This window comes from Falco cherrug, chromosome 2 (assembly GCF_023634085.1).
Source record: "Falco cherrug isolate bFalChe1 chromosome 2, bFalChe1.pri, whole genome shotgun sequence".
Lineage (NCBI taxonomy): Eukaryota > Metazoa > Chordata > Aves > Falconiformes > Falconidae > Falco > Falco cherrug.
In genome coordinates this window covers 58,040,092-58,067,690 of record NC_073698.1, presented here as the reverse complement: position 1 = coordinate 58,067,690, position 27,599 = coordinate 58,040,092, and the positions used below count along the sequence as shown (strand labels likewise).

At 42.3% G+C, this 27,599-nt stretch overlaps 1 protein-coding gene across 1 annotated transcript in view; it reads right to left on the bottom strand.

Annotated features, from left to right (window-relative positions):
* PCCA (propionyl-CoA carboxylase subunit alpha) overlaps positions 1-24,688 on the bottom strand; it is a 292,472-nt gene extending 267,784 nt beyond the window's left edge. The window contains exons 1-4 of the mRNA XM_055702705.1: positions 24,542-24,688; positions 16,625-16,702; positions 12,991-13,038; positions 12,830-12,898 (exon numbers count right to left, since the gene is read on the bottom strand). Of these exons, the coding sequence (XP_055558680.1) occupies positions 12,830-12,898; positions 12,991-13,038; positions 16,625-16,702; positions 24,542-24,604 (258 nt within the window). The 5' untranslated portion in view covers positions 24,605-24,688. The remainder of the gene's footprint in view (positions 1-12,829; positions 12,899-12,990; positions 13,039-16,624; positions 16,703-24,541) is intronic.
* Between the last annotated feature and the right edge of the window lie 2,911 nt (positions 24,689-27,599).

Sequence of the window (27,599 nt, the reverse complement as noted above, 5' to 3'; positions counted from 1 at the left end):
CATGCCAAAAAGTGCCTACCAACAAGAGCTGGAAAATCACCTGGTCACACCTGTTCTTATGCAACACAAACCAACTGCAATCACCAGCTGTGCACCAGCATCCCACATTGCTAACTGGGATCTTATCTATACACAATTCACAGTTGCCTCAGCTTCCATTCACATTGCTCACTCCTTGACAGTTAGACTCCATGACCTTAACCATCTTTCCCAACCTAAATGATTCTACAATTCTCTCCCACAGGGCTCTCCAACAGTTGTGTTATTGTGGGACCCAAGCTCAATGCGTGTTCATTGCACTGATGGCTGCATGCACCTAAAGAGAGCTACAGTACCCAATTACAGTCTAGGATGACAAAGAAAATGCAAAGGCATACAAAACACATTTATGATTTCTTAACAGGCTTTCTAGGAGAGGCATTAGCGTAGACTAAGATTTTTGTATTATGGGAAAAAAAAAAGGGTCTTTGAAGATGAAAAAGGAAGAGTACGTAACAGCTTTAGCAAGGCTCGGTAAGCTCAGACTGCTTACATGGAAGAAGGTATGTGAAGAACTGTGCCCCCTTTCTCCCACTCCCTGCTTCCAAAGCACTATCAGTCAGTGCCCCCAGCAGGTACTGCCAGTGCCACACTAAATCTCTGGTTGCTTCTCAGGATTCATTCATAATGCTTCAGGAAACTACATACAGAGTAAAAAGGATGAGAACAAAACTATAAAAGGTCAATCTGGGAGACATGCTTCCTGGACAGCGATGTTCCATTACTACAGAAAGCAAAGGAGATGACATGCCTTCACAAGCAATCAGTGCATCGCAAGTCTATCAACAACTAAGCCCACGTTAAAAATCATTTCATTTTAAGAACTGCCAACATCCTACATTACAAGGTCTGTAATATTACAGGTCAACAGGTAAACAAATACTAAATACTAGCTGCAACAGGACTACAAGAATTCATGCAACACCATACATCAAATTAACATTAAGGAACAAAACTCACAGCATTGTACAATTAGCACATCAAGACAGAGACAGAAACCAAAAAAGATACTGTATCTAAACAGAATACACACATCTTCATCAATCCAAGTCACCAGGAAGCACAGCTATTACCTTGCACCAACTATCCAAACACAGACTACTATTCTTCCTTTACATTAAACAAGATACATAAAGGGGTGGGGGGTGCAGGGGGTAGTTGGGTTGATTTGTTTTTTGTTGGATTAGGGCAGGTGGGATGTATTTGGTTTGCATGGCAAAGTTTGGGGGGGACGGATGGATGAACTACTGGGGTGGTTTTTGTGAGAGGCTGCTAGAAGCTTCCCCCGTGTCTGACAGAGCCAGTGACAACCAGCTCCAAGACAGACCTGCCACTGGGCAAAGCTGAGCCTGCCTCTGGGATAACATACTTAAGAAGAGGGGGTGGGAATAAACTGTGCAATGGCAACTGCAGCTGGAGAGAGGAGTGAGAAGATGTGAGAGCAACAGCCCTGCAGACACCCAGGTCAGTGCAGGAGGGGCTCCAGGCACTGGAGCAGCGGTTCCCCTGCCCCTGGTGAAGACCCTGGCAAGGCAGGCTGTGCCCTGCAGCCCATGGAGGTCCACAGCAGAGTAGATCCCCACCTGCTCTGGTGTGGGGTCCTCCATGGGCTGTGGGTGGGTATGTGCCTGAAGGAGACTGTGATCCTGCAGGAAGACTGCACTGGAGTGGGTTTGCTGGCAGGATTTGTAACCCCACCTAGGACCTATGCTGGAGCAGTGTGTGAAGAGCTGCGGCCCATGGGAAGGACTTGCATTGAAGAAGTTCATGGAGGACTGTCTCCTGTGAGAGGAACCCCACACTGGAGCAGGGGAAGAGCGTGAGGATGAAGGAATGGCAGAGACCACATGTAATGAACTGCAACCCCCATTCCCCTGCACCGCTGGTGGGGAGGCAGAGAAATCGGGACTGAAGCTGAGCCCAGGAAGAAGGGGGGGAGGTGGGTCAGGGGGAGAAGGTGTTTTAAAAGATTTGGGTTTATTTATCATTACCCCATTCTGATTTGATTGGTAATAAAATAATTTCCCCACATAAAGTCTGTTTTGCCCATAACAGTAATGGGTGAGTGATCTCCCTGTCCTTATCTTGACCCACAAGCCTTTCATTACACTTCCTCTCCCCCATCCAGCTGAGGAGGGGGAAGCAATAAAACAGCTTTGGTGGGCACGTGGATGCCAGGTGCCCAACATGGGGCACAAGGAATTCAAGATAAGGATATTAATTGGGAGAGGTAATAGGCAAAACATGGATTGAATGTAGCTAGAGAGCCAAGAGCAGAACAACTGTGGAGAATGTGTTGGTTTAATTGTGATAAAGGGACAAGGGGTAGACTGTGTATAAATTGTGCACTTTCCTTCGTGTTGCAAGAATGTTATTTTGATTTTGCTGTGGGGGATTCTTTTCGTTGATTTAAGTAAAGTTTGTGAAGATTGTGAGATCCATGTGATGAATGTATACTTTAGTGATAATTCTTAAAATACGTCATTCAGAGGCAAGAGGTGTCTTTTCACAGAGACTTTTGGGGGTTTTGGTTTGGGGGGTGTGTGGTTTTTTGTTATGTTATTTGCTTTTTTTAATCAAAACCAGTCAAACTACCCAGTACTATTTTTTAAGTATTTCAGGATATAAATCAATCATGAAAAATAATGAAGAAAGTACCAGGGCTGTAAGATATTTCTGAAAACTCCTTTTTGGAAGCAAATTTCAAACATTTATAATTGACACTATCATTTAGAAGAATTGCAATATTAATTTCCAATGAAGACCTGAAATCAGGCTTCAAGGCTGACTATACCAACCTAAAAGATGAAGCTTTAGCCAGACACTAAAAGACAAGTACCAAACTAAAAATCAAGTATGTGACAATATTCACCACTCATGTTGGCAGAGACATGAAAAGTTTCATGATAGGATAAGAGTTTAATCCTATCATTTGGTATTTTAAGGCCTATTACAAACAAGAAATATAAATTCAGATCAACTCCTACATAATCTAATTTTTCAGTCCTTGTTTATTTATCCATACACAAACGTGCTTCCTGTCAACCTATGACAGAAACCTGAGTTTCAATCAAGGCCATCACAGTAAAACTCCATTTTAGGGAAACTTATTTGTGAGACATGACCAGTCTGGTTAGTAGGACAACATCTGTATGTATGCAGACATACTAATCAAAGGAAAACAAATATGGAAGTTTCCTACTGGAGGACAAATGGCAGTTACTGTCTAGTTATCTAGAGCATCTTGTCCCCAGAAGAAAAGTGAAAAATAATTTTTATATGAAGCAAGTGCTTAAAAATTAAGAGGAATTTTTTCATAATATTTGAATATATTTTTAAATGTCTCTGTCTACTATTTTAACGCAGGCCTATGACCTCCAAATTCAACTCTGAAGAGTCCATTCATTCCAGGAAATTGAAGGTGACAAATTTTTCATGCTAATCTCACAGTAAGAACCTGTTACCCAGAGATGGCCTTTAAATGAAGATTCTACTCCAGACTCACCCCTCAGGCCCAAACTAGACACGTTTGGAGGACAGAGCAAAGGTTTGGGGTTTGTTTGGGTTTTTTAATTAAACAACCATCACCATGTGTTTGCAAACTATCAAAAGGATGTTAGTTGCTTCCTACAGACAATTCAGCAGTAATAAGTAGAAGTGCATCTCAAACACATGCTTTTTAAATTTATAGTGCTACCTTGTTGAAAGTAAACAAGTGAAAGACAGATGCTTTTTAAGAACAAGGAAAAGAGCACAACTTAAAACCACAACACCCACAGAAGTGGCATATGCATCTACTACCTTATACCCAGCAAAATGCATTTCCTTCCTTCTTCCTACTACACCTTCACTTTAAAGTCTCCAAACTTGAGTTTTTCCATCTTTCAGACACTTCATATGTAATTTGGTTCCTTGTTTAACACCTCTCCCTACAAAAAGGGCACCAGGATCCCATCCATGGAACCACAGCCGGTCAGACACAGACCCCACAGTACTCTGGTAGCTGTTTGTCCAGCTATACAGCCAATAATCAAGGAAAATACCTGGCTTTAAATACAGTCCCCCTTACAAGGATCTTTTCAGATGGCTCCACTTCCTGATCCAGCTCTTCACACAGTCCCATCGCATATTCCACCAGTGGGGGATATAGGGCAAAGGGAGCAGGGAAGGGAACAGGTATCAGGGACACTGGCTCACACTAACTCAAGACACTATATCTACACTGCCTCTCAAAAGGTTAATCAGGTACTCTCTCCTGGTCCCCAACCATGTGCCCTGATGGCAATAGCTGTAACATTCATTAACCTATGCAGGGAGTCACATCAGCTTACTGATCTACATTTCTTTCATTTTCGTCAGTGTTCTCAGACAGACAAGCAGCCTGGATCCCTTTAACAAAAGGCCACACATACAGTAGCGCCAACAGAAGTGTCAGGTACACAAAAGATAGGAAGGTAAGAAGGAAAGAGAACTACTCTTAGTAGGCTGTGCAGTCTTAGATCAGTTGAAAAAGCCACTTCCCAAGCACTTGTGAACATTCTTCACAAAAAATCTGCCTCTGGTCCACCTCGGTCTAGAAGTTGTTCTAACACTAAAGGGAAATTCCGCCCAGGGCCTGCTGGCTTGTGTTTACACCCACACAAACAAGAAATGTTATTACCAAACAACATTGCTCATGAATACGGACTGAAAACAGATCATCCTTGATTATCCACAACCACAGCTGATAACAAATAGCACAGCTGGGACAACGTAAAGCAAAGGAACAACAGATGTGAATCTGCACAATGAAACAGTTGGTGCTGAGGACCTAGGTGAAGGATGAAGCCAAGAAAAGACAAGAGCACTCAGCAAACCTCAAAGGAGAAGAGGTCCAAGGACCTTCTGTTGTTGTCTCCAAGGGGACAAGGCAGCAGGAAACCTCAGCCACTGTATCACCTCTCTTTCAGAGGAACATGGTATAACTATCTTTTTTGATCATGCTGACGATGTTTAATTGCCTAAAGACTACTACATACAGCACTTTCTACGACCACCTCTGGAAAGGTCTAGAAGTCAGCACAAGCAAAGTAGACTCCAGCAGGTGTACACCCACTTAGATTCTTGGGGCAATTCACTGTAATAAGCACAATAAGTCTGAGCCAGCATTATGGCAGCAGGAGCCATTGATCCAGAGCTGCCAGTGACAGTAGTTCAAGCAGTGCCCTCAGCAAGCACCCGTGGCTTCAAAGGAAGGAGCTGCTGCTCTTTCCCTGCCACCCAAGAACAAGAAGCAAGTCTTCAGAACAAGTGAAGCCTAGGGACTTCAGCCCTGCTCAGTCTGTTGCTTCGGCTAAGACTGATCACCAAGACGCCTGTACATCTCTCCAAACCTCAAAGCCCTGGGTAGAGTGTCAGAGCCCTGCAGCCAGCAAAGCAACAGAAGTCAGTTTAACTGATGGCTGACCTACTCCCAGCTAACTCATCTTGCTTCCATACATAGCTCCAGCATCTGTCAGACATTCCACTGAAACATTTCAGCATACTAAATCAGTAGAAAAAAGTTAACTAACCTGACCAGTAAGGTGTCTGGTATGCTCAGAGCACTGAAACAGCCCAGCACAATGTCAGAAGAGTACTAGAGCAAGAAAGGGCTCAAAAAGTCAGTACCATGCACGCAATTAGAGTGGCTTCAGTGTACATTAGCATTTCAGTTCAAATCAGGACTGCAATTTTTAATTTAATTTCTCACTCATCCCCACTCATAACACATCTGCCTGCAACACACAGCTGTCTCAAAGCACAAGAACTGGATAACCTCCAGTCAAAACACAACCAAAAGATGTAGTCCAGCAAGCACATCAAGCCACCACTAGCAGGCACCAAGCCCACAGCACCAGACTAGAACCAGTAAGAGATGCTAAAAGGCAGGCAAGCAAGGACACCATGCCTTCAGCATGAACCATTTTACTCTACAGATATACTCCTGTTACCCTACCTACTGATATCAGCACCCACAGAACCACTGCTTCATTCTCCACAGCACTGAGCACCTGCACAGTTAAGTCACAACCAACTTCTCTGACTGGGCTTCCACATTTTCCTGCCCCAAGGACAATTCAGTACAACTTCTGATAACAACCCCTCCCCCAGATAAGCTTTATGCCAATAAATTAATTTTAATCCATGCATTGATCCTCCAAATAAATCAGCTTAGTAATTAAATAACTCACCCCACAAAGGTCAAAAGACTGGATTCAACTCCCTCTTTCCAATGTGTACTTCCCACCTCCAAGGAAGTGTCCCCAAAAGGGTTGCAGCATGATACTTAAAACATTCCACTCTACACCCTTCCTCTCCTACTCAATGTTAAGTTTCAACCAGAATCCAACACAAGTGACATTTCAGCTTAGCCTTCAAACTACACAAAAGGAGTCTGACCCATTCTAAAGGTCATATATGCATTTTGCATCACCCTGCCACTGAATAAAAGATGCAGCCAGTCTTTGGAGAACAGGCTGAAATTTTAGGACTCTAGAGCCCTGACGAGCCCCCTCAACTTTTAGAAGTTGCAGATCATGCTTGCATTGCTCCTCATAGCCAATGAAAAATTATCTCCTCATCAATAGCACCTTCCACCAATCCACTCTTCTTAGAAGCAACGATACAGTTTTAAAAAGAAAAGGCAGACTACACTTATCAGGCAAGTTACAGTTTTGAACAAAGGCATGCTCCTTTCACAGAGGTGTTTCAGTCTTCACAGGATGACCACCACTTACATCTCTTATGCTTTACACAACTATTCAGTACACACAAGAAAGCAAGGGGACAGGACAGTAACATCACCTCCACCACCTCTTGTGAAGAAATAAGCAACATGCTGCCTTGTTTTTGGAACAAAAAGGTAAACACATTGAAAGAAGAGCAAAACACCAAGTGCAGACCTGGCCCTAATGTTTCCTTGGTATGATCTGGTACATTCCTATTCTGCACACCTTGCAAACACCACCATTTATGAAGAGCGAATTTCTCCAGACAGTACATAGAGGCAGAGTCCAATATACTCCAGACAACAGTATTTAAACAAGGCATTAAAATATTAGAGTTTCCCTTTTATATAGGTACTTGAACAGATCTCTCCTCAAATCATCTGTGCACAAACTCCTGAAGTGCCACTGGGAGGCAATGAGCTGTCAAAATGACTGAATTTCTAGTTTTGTAGTAGATAGAATAGTTTTGCATGTTTTAGAGAAGTAAACAGCAAAACAATGAGTAAATTAAGAGTCTGGACAAACTTTAAGGCCCTGTATTTGTAAGTTAGTTACAAGTAAAAAAACAACACACACACTCCTCAGTTTTGGATAAACTTCTGTTTTTCTAATGATTTTTTTTTACATTAAAACTTAAAGGCCAAATTCTCCAACAATATTTTTGCCAACTAGATTTCTCCAGAACAGAAGAACCTGACAGCATCACATTAAGCTATAGGGAAGTCTTCAGCAAAATTTTAAGTTTTGTTTCAGCCAAAAGTTCAACTTGTTCACTCAAATTCATCCATCTCAATACAGACTTGACATAGAAGCTTACAAGCTTAACCTGCTTTGCAGTTTCCCTAAACCACATTTTCCAAGTTCCTTCTGAAATACTGACTCAGACTCCAAGCTTAAAAAAACCAAACAAAGTTAGGAAAGGAACGTGGATCTTCCATTTCTAGGTAATTTGATTTTCCATTTTCCTTCATTCGGAAGACTACAGTTTCTAGAGAACAGCTGAACTGTTCAAAAAGCATTTGTATCATTTTTGGGTTTATATTATCTAGCAGAACAAGATGATGATCTGCAAAAGCTAAAAACATTTGTTAAAGCAACTTAATACAATAATACCTGAAGTCTTAAGTGACTGAGAGAAAAAAGACTCCTGTATTAAAGAAGTACAACTAACCGTCCACTACTCCGTAAAGCTTTAATAGTTTACATTACTTTCCCATGGGATTTTTTTCAGTCATTTATAGTTCATTGCTTCGTATGGCCATAGAATCCCTGCTGTGTTAAAAAATGCCAAGTAAAATTATATCTCATTCACTGCTTTATGCTATACCTTCTTTTGTTCAGATCCAATTAGTGAAAGCTTGTTCTTCATTTATCATACTTTTAGCTGATTACATTAGGCATTACAATAGTTCTCTAGCTTTCCTTGACAATGTTTGCACCATCAGTGTTACATTTATGGTTGAGGAGGCTCTTTCATCTTAACCCTCTATTCCAATCAGTTCAGGGGGAAAAAGTACATACGATTACTCTTGTTCAGCCAAAACTTCTTTGCTTGTTTTCTCACCCCAAAAATAATTCCACCAGATGTTTTAATTAAAAAATTTCCAAATTCTATTGGTCCTTCCCCACTTTACCTATCCAAGTGTAAAGAATTAGTGTTTTGCAAGTTGAACTCTTGAAGTTAGAAAAAAAAAAATCAGCATTTTGAACAGTATACTATTTCTTTCCCGTGCTTTCCCCAAAATAATAAATGTAATAAAAAGTATTATCAAGCATTTTCAAGACTCTACAAGCATCCATTATAGCCAATTTTTCTCAACACATTCAGTACCACATGAGCAACTGTATGCTTTATGGGGGGGTCTCATCTATTTTGTCAAGCTGTTTTCCCCAACCACCACAATGATTTTATTTCAGGACAGTTGTTAAAGCAGCAACTTCTCTTCCATAGCACAATTAACTTTGGAGATAATATTTTTCCCCAGTTCATACCCCCTTCCTCCTCCACAAAAGTAAATGTAATCCAATACCATTTCCAGATACCTGTAACTTTGCAATAATACACAAGCACCCAAAAGTCTCTGAAGTCACCCACATCCTTTTAAGTTTTGTTAAAATTCCCTTCCCTACAGAAATCCTTCAGATATTTGGCTATTTTTAAAATTTAAGAGCACAAAACAGTATTTCGTTCTATTTTTCTTCTTCAGGTAAGCTTTACTTGGTGCTCAGCAGGTCGTTCTATTTTTGCCACATTCCCAATTTCTACAGTCCTTTCTGCTGCTTCCTGTTCAAAACAGAAAAGTTTTAATTCCTTGAAATGAAAATTCCTTTGTACTATTATGGTCTAGTTACTAGTTTCATGTATTAATGAAAGGTATGTCCAAATTAATATTGCTTTAGCAGTATAGTCAAGACATTTCCCATGGTGCTCCACAGAAAGCAAGTCTGAAGAACAAGAAAAAAGTAGTTTCATTGAAGGTCTACACATATTTCAGCTATTCCAATCACCTCTATTCAGCCCTGTAAAGTCCACAAGGATTTCAGAGAATTTTAAAATTAAAAGTGAAAAGTTGAATATTCAACCAGAAAAAAATTCCCAAAATAAAGTTCTAGGATAAGATTATTCACTAGTGAGTCTTACAGTGTCTTGATTCAAAGACCAATGATTTTAAGACTATGTGTACCATTCCTATTAAAGCACCAGTGAAAATGTTTGCCTGGGTCATTCACGCATATGATACTGAATGGATAATAAAGTAGAAGCTATCACTGAAGAGCCTGAATTGCTAGTTATCTCATTATTTCCCCCCCTTAAGTATTTACTGAGCACACTCAATGAACCCTGCTCCAGTTCAATTTCAGTTCTCTTTTCAACCAGCATGACAGAAATGAAAGCCAGAGAGATGTAACAGACTGTCTGGTTTGCCCTCCTTTTACAGTTATATTTGTAGAAACAAATTAGTATTAAGACTGTCACTCTACCCACATTTCAGCAAGTAGCTACGCAGATGACAGGTAATATAATAAGGGGCTATCACTGCATCTCAAAGGTTATCCAAGTTCTAAACAGAAAATTTATTACTCTAATTAGTGCTATTTCTAAACACTTTAATAAAAAGTATTTTTATAAACCATCCCTACCTAGTCACTTTAAAACCAGGTCCCACTATTTTTAGTGAAGACAAACAGCTTTGGGATGGGCAACCATTTCAACTGCATAACTTCACATTTATTTCTGCCTTTGGTTCAATAGTCAGCAGCATCAGGGTAGTGGCCTACGATATTCATTGCCTTTGCGATACAAGTCTTGAGGGACCAAGGGATGTCTTGCTTAATCCTGTCAAACACAAAATCAAAAGGATATTCACAACTCTTTTGCAGCATCCCACTGCTAAGCAAACAGGTTTCTCCCAGCTACATAAGGACAGAGGTTCCTTTGGCAGGTTGCGTCAGCTCCCAAGTTTGATTTCAGCGTGTTTGAGATTTTGCTATCACTGCTATAACCAAGAAGGCTGGTGGAACCTGAAGACAAATTAACAACACAGGGCAAAGATTATTTGTTACTTCATGGCCAAAACCAGGACACAGTCAAAAAATTTGGCCCCTGGACTCAACTATCAAGATCATCCAAACTGGCAGTCATACCCATCACTGCAATGGCCAGGTCATTCCCACAAACAATGAATAACTGGAGGCATCCAAGTCTTTAAGACAGACGACATTAGTTAACTATTTCCCAGTGCAAGCACTCAAGGTAAAGTAATTATAGGATGTATGGTAGACAAGCAATACACGTCTAAGTAGACCAAAAAAACTAGCTTAGACCTAACACCACTACCCTATTTTAACCAGGCAGAACAGCGTTTCAGGTAGCCTTTCTCTCATTTTCCTTTAAATACTTGGAGCTTCTTCAATGCCCAGCTAATGCTTAAGCTTGTACAGATATGTTTGATCAATTTTTTTATACAAGGATCCAAAGAGCTAAGCAGACACTATTTCACCCTTACAGCATTTGTTAGAGCCTCACCTCTGGTCTGTGAGCTCAAAACATCAGCGTCTCATTTAACACACTTAACATTATCTTTATGAACCATTATGAGTATATTAATGCATTTCTGAGATACCAGCTTGGATTTCCTTTCTCTTATGAACTACGATAAAATAAAGACCCTATTTGTATTTTAAAGCCAAAACAGTAGACTGAAGCAGAGTAGACATTTTCAATTTCCTCTTTGTAACACACTATTTTGTACTCCTTTCCCCTAAGGTCATGAGTTGTACTTTTTCGTATCATTCTTATTCCCTCACGTTCTTCAATCTCTGTTTTTACTTACTACTTTCAGATTTTTTTCTTAGTCTCCCGCTCATAGCGGCGTCCACACAATAAACAAAGCCATCCACACACTGGAGAGAAGACCAATCCATTTTCTCAAGTCTATTACAGACTGGTGAAAGAACATGTGGGTTTTTTTAAAGAGCTTTTTTAGTCTATTTTCAGAATTAATTCGTGTCAGTGAACAAGGCTGTGCAGTGCTGCAAAACAACAATTCCATTTATCCTAACAGCAGATACTATATACATAAGATGGAATACAAGTACCTATCAGCACGCTGCAGTTTTACTACAGGGATCACAGATCATACAGAGTAGTTTGTATTCATATCCACATAACCCTTAGCTTCCAAAAGAATTAGAATTTATCATTGTTTGACACCCATCCATTAAGAATTCATTTCATAGTCCATTGAGTACCCACAAGCTACTACAGCCTCCCAATTATGGCTACCAGTTCAGATCCAGACCAAGTATACTCTTCAGTCACCTCAGAAAGAATTACCTGGCATAGAAATCCAGTGGTAGGGCACCTGTCCTGCCTCAGAAAATCCAGTTTCAGCCCCTCATTCTACCTACAGCCTATTTATATGAACTGAGCTGGTCATGTAGGAATAAACCATTAAAGGACTCAGACAAAAGCACTGTCAAAAGTCCAAAACTCAAAACAGTTCTTGCCTTTCACTTAATTCTGAAAACATCTAAGTTCTAACTACTTTCACAGATTCCCTCAGCCATGCTTCAGTTTTAAAACGTTGAGCAACCCACCCCCTATACCCACAAGTTCTGCCCTGCATATAATACAAGTATTTTTCCCGATAGCTGGTCAGAGGAACCCCTTCAATCAAATCATAACACAGTTTTACCTCCCTTACAGATTTCAACACACCATCCTGAGACATGGGGGCACCCCCAGTCCTTTTCCATGTAGTTCTTGCAGGCATGGAATAACACTATGCTCTTTCTAGTCAACAAGGATATGCAAATATGACTACACTTGCTGTTATATCACAAAGAAATTACCTTCCCATTCTTGCTACCAGTGACTTAAAGTATTTCTAAAATAAAGTATGGAAGAGACTACAAGACCTGGAAACAAGCAAGTAGCTAGACAAATACCTCACTTGTCTAGACAGCCATTTTACCACCTTCCTGCCATGCTGCTGAATGTTCAAGACACCTCAATATCCTCAAACAGAGCACCTCCAGCAGGCCTGTTCAGCACACCTGGTAGGAGAGGTCATTCCTCCGGGAAGTGAGAAACAGTGAGTTGGGTGTACCAGGCACAAGAACAACTTAGACCAAGTTTATACCTTCTCTTAAGATGCGCTTTTCATTGCCTTTTTTGTGTACATTAGCAAACCACAATTTAGGTTTTGCTGCCACTTTCACACTTGGTGTATGTATCTACCAGATGTACTATCTAGTTTAATCCAGGGAAAGAGCAAGGGAACCTTTACATGAGCAAAACACAATAAAGCTCACAAAAAATACCTGCTAAATAGCTGTCCAATCGTGTGTGTGTCCCCCATCCATCCCCCCACTGGTATCTCCCCTCTTTCAAGCACGTGGAGGAAAAGGACATATACAAAGATACTTCAGAATTGCCAACATGCCCACCACAGTAATCAAAAAGCCTGCATAAAAGCTTCAAGTCTTGTTGAATTATTAAGAATCCCATCTACCATTTGAATTCAAGTAGTACTTACAGCATTGGCATCAACATCACTGTGTATGGCAACTGTTTTAATCCCCATCTTCTTACATGTTTTGATGACCTAACACACAAGTGACAATTATCAGTATTTAGAATACCAATAGTTCAAGAATTAACTACAAAAAGAAAAAACTTAAAAGATTACATACTTACTCGGCATGCAATCTCTCCTCTGTTGGCAATAAGGAGTTTTTCAAAAGTCTGAAGGGAAACAAATGATGAAAGATAAAAAAACCACAAGGTTTCCTCCCTTCAGAAACATGCTTTTCTCCTCCACTTCCACTAAAACCCCAACTTATCCATAAGCTTGTAACTCTTCAAATCACCTACTTTCAAAAGGGTTCTGCTGATTTACAATGATGATATAGCAGATCTAGTATACCATACTGTTCGTATCACACACACAGGTTCACAAGAAAAAGGTGTTGACTATTCACACCAGCATTCCTTGGATCTCGTCACCATGCACTGTGCAGAAACAAGAACTCTACAGAGGCTCTAGGAGCCAGTCAAGTCCAGGGAAGAGACATGCTGGCAGGTACAGTGGTCAGTGCCTCTGATCAGCACAGATGACTGGAATACAGTACTCCTCTGTCATGGAAGATCTCTAAAAGACATTCCAATCATAAGAAGCAGAGATTCCTCTCTGCCTAGGGTACGGAGAGTAAAAGACCAATACCCTGCAGAGGCATACTTGCCAAGTTGCACCAGCCCTGCCCCTCCTTGTAGCTGCACCCCATGCCAGGAACCTGACAAAATGCTGCGTTGCCATGACACTGTTACACACCCATACTAAGTAGCAATGAAAGTGCAACAGAACCACAAATCAAACTCAGTACGCCCCTGAAATTCACTGTCACATTTCACACTGGAGTACACTTAACACTGTAATATCGTGTCTGTAAGAAAGGGATAACAAGCTGTCAGAAGTCAGTAAGATTTACACCCTGGACAAAAACTTCCCATTAAGAAAAAGTAGTGGAGGAGCACGGTTGCTCAGCATAAAAATCTCATTGCTGTGAGTAAAGGTTATTGCTGTCACTGGCCTTATTACTAAACACACGTGCATTTTGATACTGCACCCACTTGGATGTAAATACAGACTGCCACTGAAAGGGACAATCCTGCTTTACATACTCCCACTGCTTTCCATGCATCAGACCTAGCAGGGACTCAGCTTCAGCACACATCAGTGGAAAACAGTAATCCAACAGTCCTACTCTGCCTCCCACACTCCAAATCAAAAAACAGGACAGGGAACCAGCAGGACTATCCCCTTCAGGGGCAGCCTGCAGTCATACCAGATTAGGTTTATCAAACTATACCCCAAGACATTTGATAGCTATTCTCCCTGCCCTACACCAAACCGCAATTTTCCCTGTTGTCCTGGTTTCAGCTGGGATAGAGTTGGTTTTCTTCTTAACACCTAGTACAGTGCTGTGTTTTGGATTTCATGTGAGAACAATGCTGACAGGACACTGATGATTTTAGTTGTTGCTGGGTGATGTTTATACTAAATCAAGGACTGTTCAGTTTCCTGGGCCCTGCCAGCCAGAGGGCTGGAGGGGCACGGGACATTGGGAGGGGACGCAGCCAGGACAGCTGACCCAAACTAGCCAAAGAGGTATTCCGTATGATGTCGAGTATATAAACTGGGCGAAGAAGGAAGAGGGGGGACATCTGACATGGCATTTGTCTTCCCAAGTAACAGTTACACATGATGGCACCCAGCTTTCCTGGGGATAGCTGAACACCTGCCTGCCAGTGGGAAGTAGTGAATAAATTCCTTGTTTTGCTTTGCTTCTGTGCACAGTTTTTACTTCACCTATTAAATCGTTCTTATCTCAACCCTCAAGTTCTACATTCCTCTCCGATTTTCCTCCCTATTCCTCTGGGTGAGAGGGAGTGAGTGAGTAGCCGCAAGGTACTTAATTACTAGCTAGGGTTAAACCAGGACACATAGGGACTGGGGGAGAGGAAGTATTGCCACTACAACAATGAAACTGTTTGTTATCCCCACAGTCATTAGTTAATTTGGGGAGGGGGAAACAGGTGTAAGAGGAGAGGAAGAAACACTGCAAAACTCCAATAGGAACTGCTATCAACAGACTAGGGTATATGTTGTTTGCTCCCCTACTCTAGACAGCCATACGCAAGGTGCCCTTGACCAAATTTACTTCTTCCAAGTCAGATCTGAGCTGGCATCACATGACTAGTTTAAAAATACTACCACATGATAACAACAAACAGAAATTAAGTGATAAAACCCTCCAGGTAAGAGCTGCAGCAAGCTTATACAGTAAATTCAGCCAGATCTTTTGAGGAATGCGTACCACTGCCTAGTACCCAGGCACACACATCCTCCACTCAAAAGACAGATCTTCAGACACCCTTAAGCAAGCTCAATTATCAGAAGCACAAATATTGTAAGAACACCACAGGAGTTAGCAATTTGTTTGAAGAGCTTTAGCTGGGGACTTAGTCTAAAACTCAGTGAAAAAACTGAAAGGTTTCAACATGCTCACACAAATTGTTCCCGAATCTAAATTCCAGCGTTCTAGGCACCTGAAGCTTTTCAGGCATACAGACATGCAGGGAAATAAAAAAAATATCTCCCAAATACTTAACACTGAAAGATTTAATGACCCAAATACATAATCAACTTATTTCTTGGTATGTATGGGTTGTTTAATTAATCAAATAATGTGATCCGTTGAAGAGCAAGACAACCCTCAGTATCAAGAAGTTAAGAATATTTGACATTCATTTTAATTTTCTAATTCTGCAATAAAGACACTAATAGGGAGAGACTGGACTCTTGCTCCGTCTATTAAAGACAAGCCTCAAGTCCAGCATATTAAAAAAAAAATCACATGTTGCTTTGAAGTAACATGCAGCATTTCTTTTTTATGGAATTTCCACTTATTAGCTTAAATAAGTTTCATATGAAAGTCTTGTCATTACAGAGACAATGGAAGGAGCAGTGAATGGAAAAAGCAGAACAGAGTTTAAACTATCTGTAGTAGCCACTGGTTGTAATAACATAGCTCCTACTTAAGAGAAACTAAATAGCCAATTACATTGTCTAAACGTAACTATGCCTTTAGAAAAGGAAGGGGACCTTGATTAAGCAAGAACCTTAAGGATATAGATTTCTTCAGAAGACTTCTTTTTAAGCCACATTTCTAGGTACATACAGGTTTTCCCTGTTTTCTAATACTGTTTCACTCCTGGTTAATTGCTTCTACACTGGTACATAAGGGCAAGACTATCAGTGCTGAACTGCTGGCATTCTTGCCCTTCAGTACCAGTGTACCTTCATCCACATTATTTTTCCAAGTGTGTTACTTTAGAGTCTGTGCCAAGACAATCTCCCACGAGAAAAGTTTTTCTTGGCTCATACTGTAAATTGAGATTGCTACTGTACAAGTCCCAAGATGAGGATTTACTATTCTCTGTCTCTGCAGGCCTTAAAGGCCCATCTTTATCCGACCTCTTAAGTTCCCACCCCCATGTCAGATCTCCTAACAATCATGCTGCCACTACTAGATACTTTTGTTTCCATGAAAAGCTTTGGGTTAGTTTAGCTCCCAGATGCTTTAACAGGCGTGTACCTTCCCACCATGCAAAATATTAGTAACTGTTTCACAATTAGAACATGCTCAGGCCAAGCTCAATCATTTATCCAACCCTTTAAGGTATGCACTTGAAAACCAACTTCCTTTAAAAGCCAAACATCTGTACTACAGTAAAATGTTAAAGAGAAAACATGCACCATACTACTTACCTTTTCATTTGGATCATACACAGAAGAATACAGTTTATGTGAAGTTATAATGCACCATCTTGAACAGAGTGTTTCACACTAAAGAAGAAAGAGGGAGTTAAAACGTTTTTCGCCTGCTACAGTATTCCAGTAAGATAAAAACAGTTCATATACTGACATCTTGAGGAAACTCTTCCATATCCTTTCATTCCCCCACCAAGCGGATGAAAGTTTATAAAGATCTGTCCTCCCCCAAGCACATCCCCAACAAACAGTAACCAAAACAAATTCAAAATCTCTAGATATGAAGTCATTAGCTTAAGTATAAATTATTTTTATTAAACTCTCCACTAAAGATGGTATAGTGGTATAGTTTCCTTCTTGTTCCAAGAAATACCTACCAAAAAGTTGTCAAAGTGTATGCATGCTTGTGTCTGCACACCCCAGAGGTGGGGAAGAGGCCTTCACCACTAGGGAGCTGTTGGGAATAGAGGAGGTAGTGGACTGGGCCAGTACAGAGAGCAAAAGAACAGGCTTCAGATGCTAGTTCAGCTCCCAGTCTTCCCCACCACAACCCACCCCTGACAGTGGTCTGAGGAAAAGAAGCCTTTTTCTCCTTTTCTCCAACACTTCTGCTTTGAACCAATGTCTACAAAGTCAGCTGCTATAGTTTAACAATTTTGCATGACGTGAGGAAAAAGCAGCATATGTGCTATTTCAGATAACATGATAGATGATACAACAGATTTGCAAATGTATCGAGGAGACTTGTCAAGCAAGTCAATTGACAACATAATGGCAGTTACAGTTAACCATAAACAAAAATAATCAGACCAATAAATGATCCCACACAAAGTTGCATCAATGCAGACAGCTCTAGGAGAACTACAATTGCTCACCCAATCAGAATCAAAAAGTCTGAAAAGCCTTAATACTGAATATCATCTAGTAGGAAGTACAAAACAGCAGTGACTGACAACTGAATTCTGCCTGAAAAAATTGTTTTCAGAAGTTGCAGAAATCTAAGTAGTAGAAAGTAAAGGCTCTCCTATGAGAAGATTTAAAAAAAAAAAAAAAAAAAAAAGCCAAACCAAGTTGACAGACTACATTAGAAAGCAGACCAAAAAACATTTAAGTATATGCTCATATAAAGAGGTTAATTAGACAATCCAGCTGCCCCTTCCACAACAGTAATGAATACAGCATTACATCAATTTTTCAATTATCTTTACATTTACTGTAAGCTCATACTGGCCCTGAAGTACCAGTGGCTGGCAGTAACTGGAATGACAATACAGCCCTCCACCCAAATCCAGTCTGAAGATCCTTTGCATGTTGCATCACAGTAAGCAGAAACTAACCCAGGATTGAGAAAGGCATCACATTTGTAGTGCAGCTGATATTATAGTGTTATAAAGGAAAAACAACATACTTCAATAAGCCCTGTAATACAGAATTAAAGGAAGTCTTAGAGTGCACTACCTCATACCAGCTCAGACTGAGGCTCCCACACAGAAAGCTGCTACAGCTTCACGAACGATTTAAATGCCAATCACTAGTGGCAGACATCGCATACACTGTCCCAGGTAATACAGATTAACTTAATTATGCTGGAACTAAAAAGTCAGTGGAAAGCAACAGTTTTCTCTCCCATTCAGTTCCTTGTTTCGGGGGAGGGGGGGGTTGCTTCTTTCATTTTCTTCTCTTCACTCTCCAAAAACCAAATCCAGAATAACAACCTGAAATGCAAATTACTTGATGTGCTAGAATCAAAACCACCAGAGGTTTCTTTATTTGCAGAGGTATATTATTATTCATCCAAGGGTGTGACTTGGGCATTAAAGAGGGAAAATACAGTTAAGGACAGAATTCTGCCAGCTGCAACCATATCTACCAGCTGGTCATTATCCCAAGTTTACAGCAGGTCCGTTACACACACCTTTGGTGACTGTATGGGGGTCTAGACCCTGTCAGAAGGAAGAGCAAGGACAACTATATGAGAAGCAGCAGAGTATACTCTCCTGATCCAGAGTACATGCAGTTAAGCATATTGAGTCCCTCCCTCAAACACTATTGACAGAAGAGCTTGTGGGGGACAACAAATAGTCAGAAGGTCACACAGGACAAAAAAACCCCACCATACAACTCTGCCGAGTTTAATATTATTCATTGAAGAAAGTGCTCGTTAAGGGTCAGTGGGGCTAATCTAAATACTTGCAGTCAGCTGTGGGGGAGGGGGGGAAGGGAGGAAAAGCTTCTGAACTTTCTTGTAAACACCTTTTATACAAAGCTAGTTTTGAATGCATATGAGAAGCCAGAAAAGCTATGCCACAGATTGAGACTGGAAGGAAAGGCTACAATGGGAAAATTAATTCCAAAGTTTCAGAATTTTAGCCATGTACAGTCTTGGAAAAAAAGCCTTGTTCAAACATTTTATACAGAAAAACTGAAGTTACCAAGCAATTAAAAAGCTGGAAAAGCATTAAACCACACTCACCATTTTTACACTACAGAATTGGTCAGATTTCACATTAAAAAAATCTTGTAATAGCCTAACCTAATTATGCATCTGTGTTTAAAAACTTAACTACCTCTTCTCACACATATACACTAGAATCAGAGAACCAGGTTCAGCCCTGAATTGAACACATGTGGAGTAATTTCCTAAAACAAATCAAGCATATTGCTCAACTCAGAACTGAAATTCCAACTCTAATTCACAGTTCTGGAAAGAAAGGGTTATGGGTGTTTTTATGTATCTCTACCAATATACACTAAAGTTTAAGAGCTTCCTTAATCTAGAATCCACTCCACGAAAAGTCTCTTTAGAGGTCTGCTCCTAGCCATTATGAGCAATTGAGTAAATACTTAAAAATAAACAGACACTTTGCAAATAATCCACAGCTAGGGCCACAAAGGAACACCACTAAATTACCATCTCCAAACCAACAGCTACTCATGTCACCTATCCCTGGGCTCCCAAGCTCCTGCTATAGTTAGGTTCATTAAAAGCTACACCCAAACCTCCAAAGAACCATCAAACCATCCACCCAGCCAAGCCAAATTCTTAATTGGCGCCTCCCCAAAACCCCACATGCTCTAGGTATTACACCTTGCATCAGTATTTCTTCAGAACAGAGCCTAGAGAGTTCAGCTTGACCTAGCAACTTCTTTGTATCTTGCAGAACTAGGGGAGAGCTGTAGAGTCATCAGGTCTAATCTATTTTTGCCATGACTTGCTACTCCAATTTGATAAAGCTTTTGATTCTTGAAAGCCCAAGAACTCAAGACTGTTCATTTATGAGAGCTCACCTCTGAACTTCCGAGTTGAACTTCTAAGCCTGGCTTGGAGTTTCCCCACCTCTACTGAATCCTCAAAAAACAGAAAGCATTAGTAATGTATTTTGGAAAAGTATCCTGCTTTATCTGTTACTTGCACAATAGCCACACTGTGCTCAAAACCGAATAGCTGTAACAGTTATTTCATAACTTCATATATATCAAACTATGCAGTAATTTGTAGAAGGGTACGCTCATCATACATTATTGCTTTGAGGCCTAGCAGAGAACTTGACTCCCAGGGACCCAGTACAGCCCTAGGAAACCTCTTCAGGGGGTTTCAGGGCATAGCACACAACAGCAAAACAGAAAGTTAACTTGTTATTTAGAGATAACTTACATGTGTGTTTTTAAAGGTTAATACGCCCCTCATCAAGGAAAGACATTTCCCTGCCATGATGGTCATCTTGTAAATAATTCATTGATACTAAGTTTTACAGGTAGAAAAAGGTCTCAGTATTGAATTAGAGACAGAGTTCCAGATTCCAGGCAGGAAAAGCACCATATACCAACATCTGCTTTAAGAAGTCTAATATGGAAAGGAATGTATATTTTAGCACTACTAGGAAATACAGTAAGCAATGCCCAATAGCAACAGCTAAAGTAGTATACTTATTTTCACTAGCCATAAATTCTACCTCTTCCTTCTCTCTTCCACTAGCAATCCTACTCAGATTTTTGACCCTACATTTCAGAGACACAAGCTTAAGACACACTGCAAACATAAAGGGGTTACTCTTGTGGTATTTCCCATTAGCCATTAAGTATTCCCAAGTGACTTTAAACATGAAGTGTCTTTTTTTTTCCCCCCTCTATATTCTGATTATACAACTGTTTCCAAATAAGTTTTTATTTCAACTCACCTGACATATCAGATTATCTTCTGTTTATGGACCTCTAGTGATAGACTATGTATAAAGCATATGAGGCAGACACCTTCAGGTGACTGCAAGGCTTTTAACCTACAAAGCTGAAAATGTTGCTTATTAATACAAGATTGTACAAATCTTGTAAATAGGAAAGCAAACATAACACTTCTGTATTTACATACACACCCCCGATAAAGCACTTTCCCTTCCTTTGTACTTTCTCAGAGTGCTGAACAGCCAAGCACTTGTAAATATAAGCAGATCCTCCTGAAGCCAACTGCAAACAAAGATGTAGTACAAGGTTCTTTCTGCAAGGTACACTGTGCTATACATAACAGTTCTTTCAGCCATACCAAATTTGAGAACCACTGGTAATTTTAAGAGGAAGAAGAAAAAAAATCCATGTTTCATATTTGCCAGCACAACGGAGAAACTACAAACAGGGAAACACTCATGCATGTAAAGCTTCCCCCCCCTCCAGTTAAATCATTCCTACACCCAAGTACCTTCTCCTTTGTGTCAGTAGTCCCAGAACTTTGTATAGTCACACACTGAACCAGACCTGGGAATACATCCAGCTGAAAAGATACAAGGAGTGGGAAAAATGTGTTCTCAGCCAGATTTCAGTCTGGCTTATCCACCCAGATACTCAAGCAGCAGTGCTGGCACAAGCTGGAGGGAGACAGGAGCTCAAAAGGAACAGTTTGTGATCAAGACCTAGCAGCTGCAGAAAGTTGGAACAGTTTCTCATGGCAGCAGCTTGAACAGCTCCAGTAAGGCTAGTGCCTGTGAACTAGATCACAGCACTGCAATGATCATGCAGCAACCACCAATCCAAGTTCGGGACAGACAGGACAAGAAAATTAACACAAACAGAGTATTTCAGAACAAGACTGACATTTTTTACTCAACATGAACTTTAATGAACTCTTAACTTTTTCTTCCAGAACTAAGATATTGCCCATAGTAGATGGCATAGCACACTGTCTACAGAATCCAAAAAGCCCCTCCTGGGAGGAAGGAGAAAACCAGAAATCTATACCTGTGGAATGCTTTAAGAGTGCTTGTCAGTACTAAAACCTGTAGTTTACATACTAGGAAAAAAAAAAAAAAAAATCACTGAGCTCCAGAGGTTTAGGGCTACATTCACCTTTCCAGATTGGTGACCATTTTAACTCCCTTCCCTAATGGCAGATGATACCAATCTTACTATCTCATCAGCCTAATGGTTCTGTGCTCATGAACAGGAGGAAAAAGCACACTAGAAATAATGTCAGAGAAGAGAGCAAGGAACTCCCACTGTACAGATAACTTCCATGACTTAAAAAATGGCAGGTGCACAGATAACTTATGAGGTCGCAGATGGCAGAAAAAATTTCCATCCATTTAGTTCAATGATTAGAAAACTGATCAACACTGATAAAATCCATATCAGCAGTTTACTCTTCATTTCATGATATATAGTATTTATCACTTTCTTCTACATTATTTAAAAAAGTCTGACAGCTCTCAGAAGTTTCAAGACCGAAATATCAAAAGCCATCTCATCCTCATTCTGTAACTACAGCCTTCTTTCAACATGAGATTGTCCCAGCTCCAAAAGTGCAAAACACTCAAAATGAATTTTTTGTTATATTCTAAACAGAACAAATTCTGCATAAAAACTGAATAGAAGTGCTAAGCGTCAGATTAGAAACACAGGAAATCGTTGAATCCCCAGCTCAGTGTTTTTACACTGTCCTTTCTCAGGTCCTTTATCAATTCCCACATGAGAGGGACAAAAGAAATTAGACAACTCACTAGCTACTAGCCCTTGGGGGTAGGAGGTGGGCGTGTAAGAGCTCCAAGCACATTACAGTTTGAAGACATCAATTATATTTGCCTCTATTAGCAAACCACAAAAGAACCTCTGAATGTAATTCCTATGCAAATTTGTTTTATTAAGTGTTTTCCAATATACTGATGACTTGAAGTTAACTTTCATACACAGAAATTAAGGGCTAGAAATCACTGCAGTTAAGCAAGCCACAAGTGCTATTAGCTAGCTATAAAAATACTTTGCTTTACACAGGTCTCATTAACATAACATTTCTATACTGTTTACACTGATGCAGTCAGATCACACCCTTGAGATGTTAGAAAGAGCTGAAGTCTTCCACATCCATGAACACATACATGTGTATATGCCTACCAAAAATAAAGTCTTCAAACAGCATGGAGCTCTCTGCTAATTCCAAATCATTGTCTCCAATCAAATTTCTTTTTCTTTGTTTTTCAAGGAGGTTCTGTCACGTACACCTTCACAGGAAAACAGGTTTGTTATGCATAATACCTAAGGAAAAATACTTAGGTAAAGAACATCCTTTTTTCCCCTCTTTAACCCCTCCTCAAAATGCCCTGCCCACCTAAACCACCTCTTTCACATGATTCCTAAAGACATACGAGGAGTCCTTTACATTATTGGTATGGAGTTACACTTCTAGAGAAACCTATCCCACACCCTCAGGGGTATACAGAGCAAACATTTTCTGCAAGTTGCTCTACTCTTCTCCACTGGAGCTTGCAGAACTACACACATATTTTCCTTTTCAGAAAAAAAAAATATCTAAATTCTTCCTACTGTGAGCAATTAAGAGATATTTTGCACTTTTCCCACAACAAGCTAACTGTAGTGTCATTCAACTGTTACACAACACCATGTGCTAACGCTGCTTGCTCTTATCCTGAATAATCTCCTCTTTCTTTTAACACGATCTGTAAAAGTAATAGAGAATAAAACATAGTAACTACCTCAGTGAAGTTACTCCATAGTCTAAGGAATAAGGCCTTCTGTAACTTTAAAGCCTTCACCAAAAACATTAGTATAGTTCTGCAATGAGTCTACTGCATTTTCATGAAAAACAGAACTTAAAAAACCACAGTAAATCTTTAAGTGACAGCTGAAAGATCCACAAGTATCTAGGATAAAAGATAAGGGGGGGGAAGAGACCACGGTTTCACAAAGCAGTAGCCTTTTTTTTACATGCCAAGACTTTATTACTACAAAGCTACACTCTACCCCGAGTTTTGGTAAGCTCCCTTTTAACAGAGGGGGAGGCCTGAAGTAAACAGGAGGCAACACATAACCCTCTCCAGCACCAGAAAATTAAGTTTAAATAAAAACATTTAAAAAAACAAAAAAAAAAACACCAAAAAAACCCACCGCGCTCCTCGCAACACACGGATGGGGTACACCAAGGAACAAACTCTTGGGAGACTGCGAGCCCTGAGCAACCGCAGGCCCAGCCTTTACAGCTTGACCACAACCACCGCCTCCAGCCAGCACCCGGTGCCCACCGCCCGGCTGCGCGGCCCGCCGGCTCCCCGCCGGGGCCAGCACCCCTCCCCTCCCCGCCCACCCGGCAGCCTGTCACCGCCACAGCAACACGTCGCGCTCCCCGGCGGCCCCTCACCCAGCCGGGGGTGCCCGCCGGCAGCCCCAGCCCTTCAAACGGAGACTACCCCGGCCGCAGCCCTCCCGAGGAGGGGCGGCAGCCTCCCCCCGACCCCGCACAAGGGGGACAGCGCCCGCCCGGCGGCCCCACCCGCGGCCCCTCACGGGGGAAGGGGCCCCGCACACAGGGGCACCCTCGACCGCCCCCGACAGCGGCCTCGCCGCGCAGGGAACGGGGGCGAGTTCCGCACTCCCAGCGCTCCTCGGTCAGCCCGCCTCCCCCAGCGCGGCTCTCACCCTCAGCAGCGCCCGCAGCCCCCGGCAGCCGCCCACGGCCCCCCAGCGCAGCGCCGCCGCCATGTCCGCCGCCGCGGCCCGGCCGCCCTTTCACCCGCGGCGGCGGAAGGCCGGGCCGCCCGCAACCAATCCGAGCAACCGCCGCGGGCGCGAGGGAGCAAGCGCGGCCGCCCTGCCGGGGGCGGAGACGCACGCGAGCTGCCCCCGCCCGCGGGTCCCCACGGCTGCCCGCCGCTGCGCGCGCTGCCGCCCGGCCACGTTCGCGCGTGCCTCTGGGCGCCCGGGCCTGGCTGCGCTCTCAGGCGCGCCGCTGGAAACGCGACTCGGGGCGCGCAGCGGAGTTTGCGCCGGTGCGCTGCCGCCGGGAGTGTGCGGCGGCGGGCGCGGTGCGTGCGCCTCGCGGGGCCGCGTGCTTCCGTAGGTGCCGGTCTCGCACTGGCACGCGTCTCCCCCGTGCGCCGAGCGGCACCCGCGCGAGTGCGCGCAGGCGAGCGCCGGGGGCTGGGGTCCGTCCGCGGGTGACCCCTGCGCCTGCACACGTACGGGGCTGCCCCCGCCCACCCGTCAGCCAGCGGTTGCAGCAGCACGTGCGCGCCGGTGGGTGCGGAGGGCGGGTCCACGCGCCCCTCCCCGGGCTTCCCTGAGGGGCGGGCGAGCAGCGCGCGGCCCTGCGAGCGGCCAGCGAGGGGTGCTACGGGTCGGGACGGACTGCGGGCCCTCGGCTTCCCGCCACCTGCGGAGCTTCCGGCTGCTCGGCCCCATGGCACACGGTACCGGGATCAGCCTCCCGAAACGACCTGCGCGGCTGGGCTCCGGCTCTGCTGGCGGAGGTGACAGAGTGGTGCCCATCCCAATCCCCCGGTAAACTGCCATCCTTGAAACGCTAGGGAAGTGTTACTGTGAGGAGAGCGCGAGAAGCATCACTGCTACCACCTCAGACTTCTGTTGAAATAAACCAGGCATCAAGCTACCGGCAACACCGAAGCGCGGAAAGATGTGATCCAAGATGGTCAGATCTGTGTTCACAAGGCAAAGGAACAACAGCATTTCCTTTAAACAGTGTTCTTGAAACAAAGAAGGTAAACCTGAGCCGCCTCTTCATCCTCGGCACGGTAGCAGAGTGAGGCAACAGTTTCTGAAGCTGGAAGACAATTATTCTTAGCTAAGGAAAGGGAGTGTGTCATGGGCAGTTTGCAATTAATCCAAGACGTGCTTTACCACAAGGTCCCAATAGGGCTAGAGGACTGGAAAAAAAAAAAAAAAAAAAGAAAAAAAAAGAAAAGACTCATCAATAGGGAAAATTTGTACAGGCAATATACATAGTATATTAGGAATTAATCCCTCAGACTTTAGACACAACCTAGGTGGGTCCTTGAGCAGGGTAAGAGGATATTTCCTGTACAGTCAGATGAATGTATATCAGCACTAACCACTCTCAGAGAGGTTTGACCAGGGTACATTACTCCCTCAACTCACACATTACATCAACCCTTACATTTTTATCTCACCTTTATAGTGCAGTAAATTCTCTCAGGCTCCGTGTACATTCATATCCCACAGCAAGAGCCAGGATGCCCCAGAACAACTGGCACATCCCCACGTGCCACGAAAAACTGCTGGGCAACTGGGTTCACCCAAAGCAGGTGTTTTCATAGGACTCTAGCTGCATGGTCCCCTCAGTGGGACACAAGTTCCTACTTACATTTACACATAATATCAAAAAGTGTGGCCTGATTTTATTGGTTTTGACACCACTAACTTCTTATAGCAGTACTTACATTCAAAGTGAAAAGAGGTGGAAGGTGTGACAGAAAGGGGAACGCTGGGCTCATCTCTGCTGCATGCCAAAGGTATGCAAAAAAATGACTTCTCTCCTTATCCTCCCAAGTGAGTTGCAAAAATGAAATCAGCAAGGGATCACCTCTGCTGTGTGTTTATGCATTAGTTCTGCTGTATTAACAGTGCCTACAACTGCACAAGTGGGAACCATGCAAGAAAACTGTTCTCAGTATGTTTAAACAAGGTGACCAGATCTGCAATTGATAGCCACAAGCAGAGACTGCAGGTTTCCTTCAGTACACGTGGCAAGTCTTGAAAATAGGAAAGACCAAGAGCAGAGGTACAGACCCCATCGTCCTTCACTGCAGGCTCTACATCAGATCTACTAGATGCACAGAGTTATACACCACAACACTGTGTTACTGCATTAGAACAATACCCTGAGGCACTGACGTCAGTTCCTCCAGCGTGCATGAAGCAGTCACATGGCATCACCAGGGTGTTTTCTTTTCCTCTACAGAGGAGATTCTGTTTGCAGGCCCCAGTAGAGGGATAGGCAGCCACCTCAGAGGCACATCAAAGCAGCCCCCCTGCAGCTGCAAAGGGAAACTGGCTGGGATTACACAGAGACACCGCAGCAAGGAGCAACTTCGCAGCCAGCTGGGTGCATAAAGAACTTGATACAGTGAGAAACGGCCTCATACAAGCCCGTTTCCAAGTGAAGCTAAGGCTCCTCGCATATGGAAGGGACTGGGGAAAAAACCTCAAGAATACTTACCTTTTTCCATTTTCTTCATGAAGCTTTCTGCTTTTAGTATGATTCGATTTTGACTGACAAATGTTACTAATGGTCTTTTTGCCTGTTCTATACTGAAGTGGGTACTGGACGCAAAATACAAAATTTAATTTCTGTAAGAAAAGGAAGCTAAGGGATCAAGATTATACACAGTTAGCACTGAACATTTCAAAAAAAAGAGGTTAACATACATCACCATTGCTTAAAGAAGTTTTAAAAATGAATTTGCAAAAATAAAATATCTAGAATAATTACAGGATATAGAAGTCTGGATAAAAACAAAGATCTAGTTCTGCATGTCTAAGCACATAACTCAATATACAGTCCTGCCTCAGTTACAAAAGCTATTCACATGCACAAAGTTAAGCAGGTTTAGAAGAGACTGGAATACTGGGCAACTTGCTCTCATAATTTCGAAGGGATCCTGAGGAACTGTAGCTTTCAATGCTGAGAATTTCCTCAATTCCATCTTTACAACAGAAA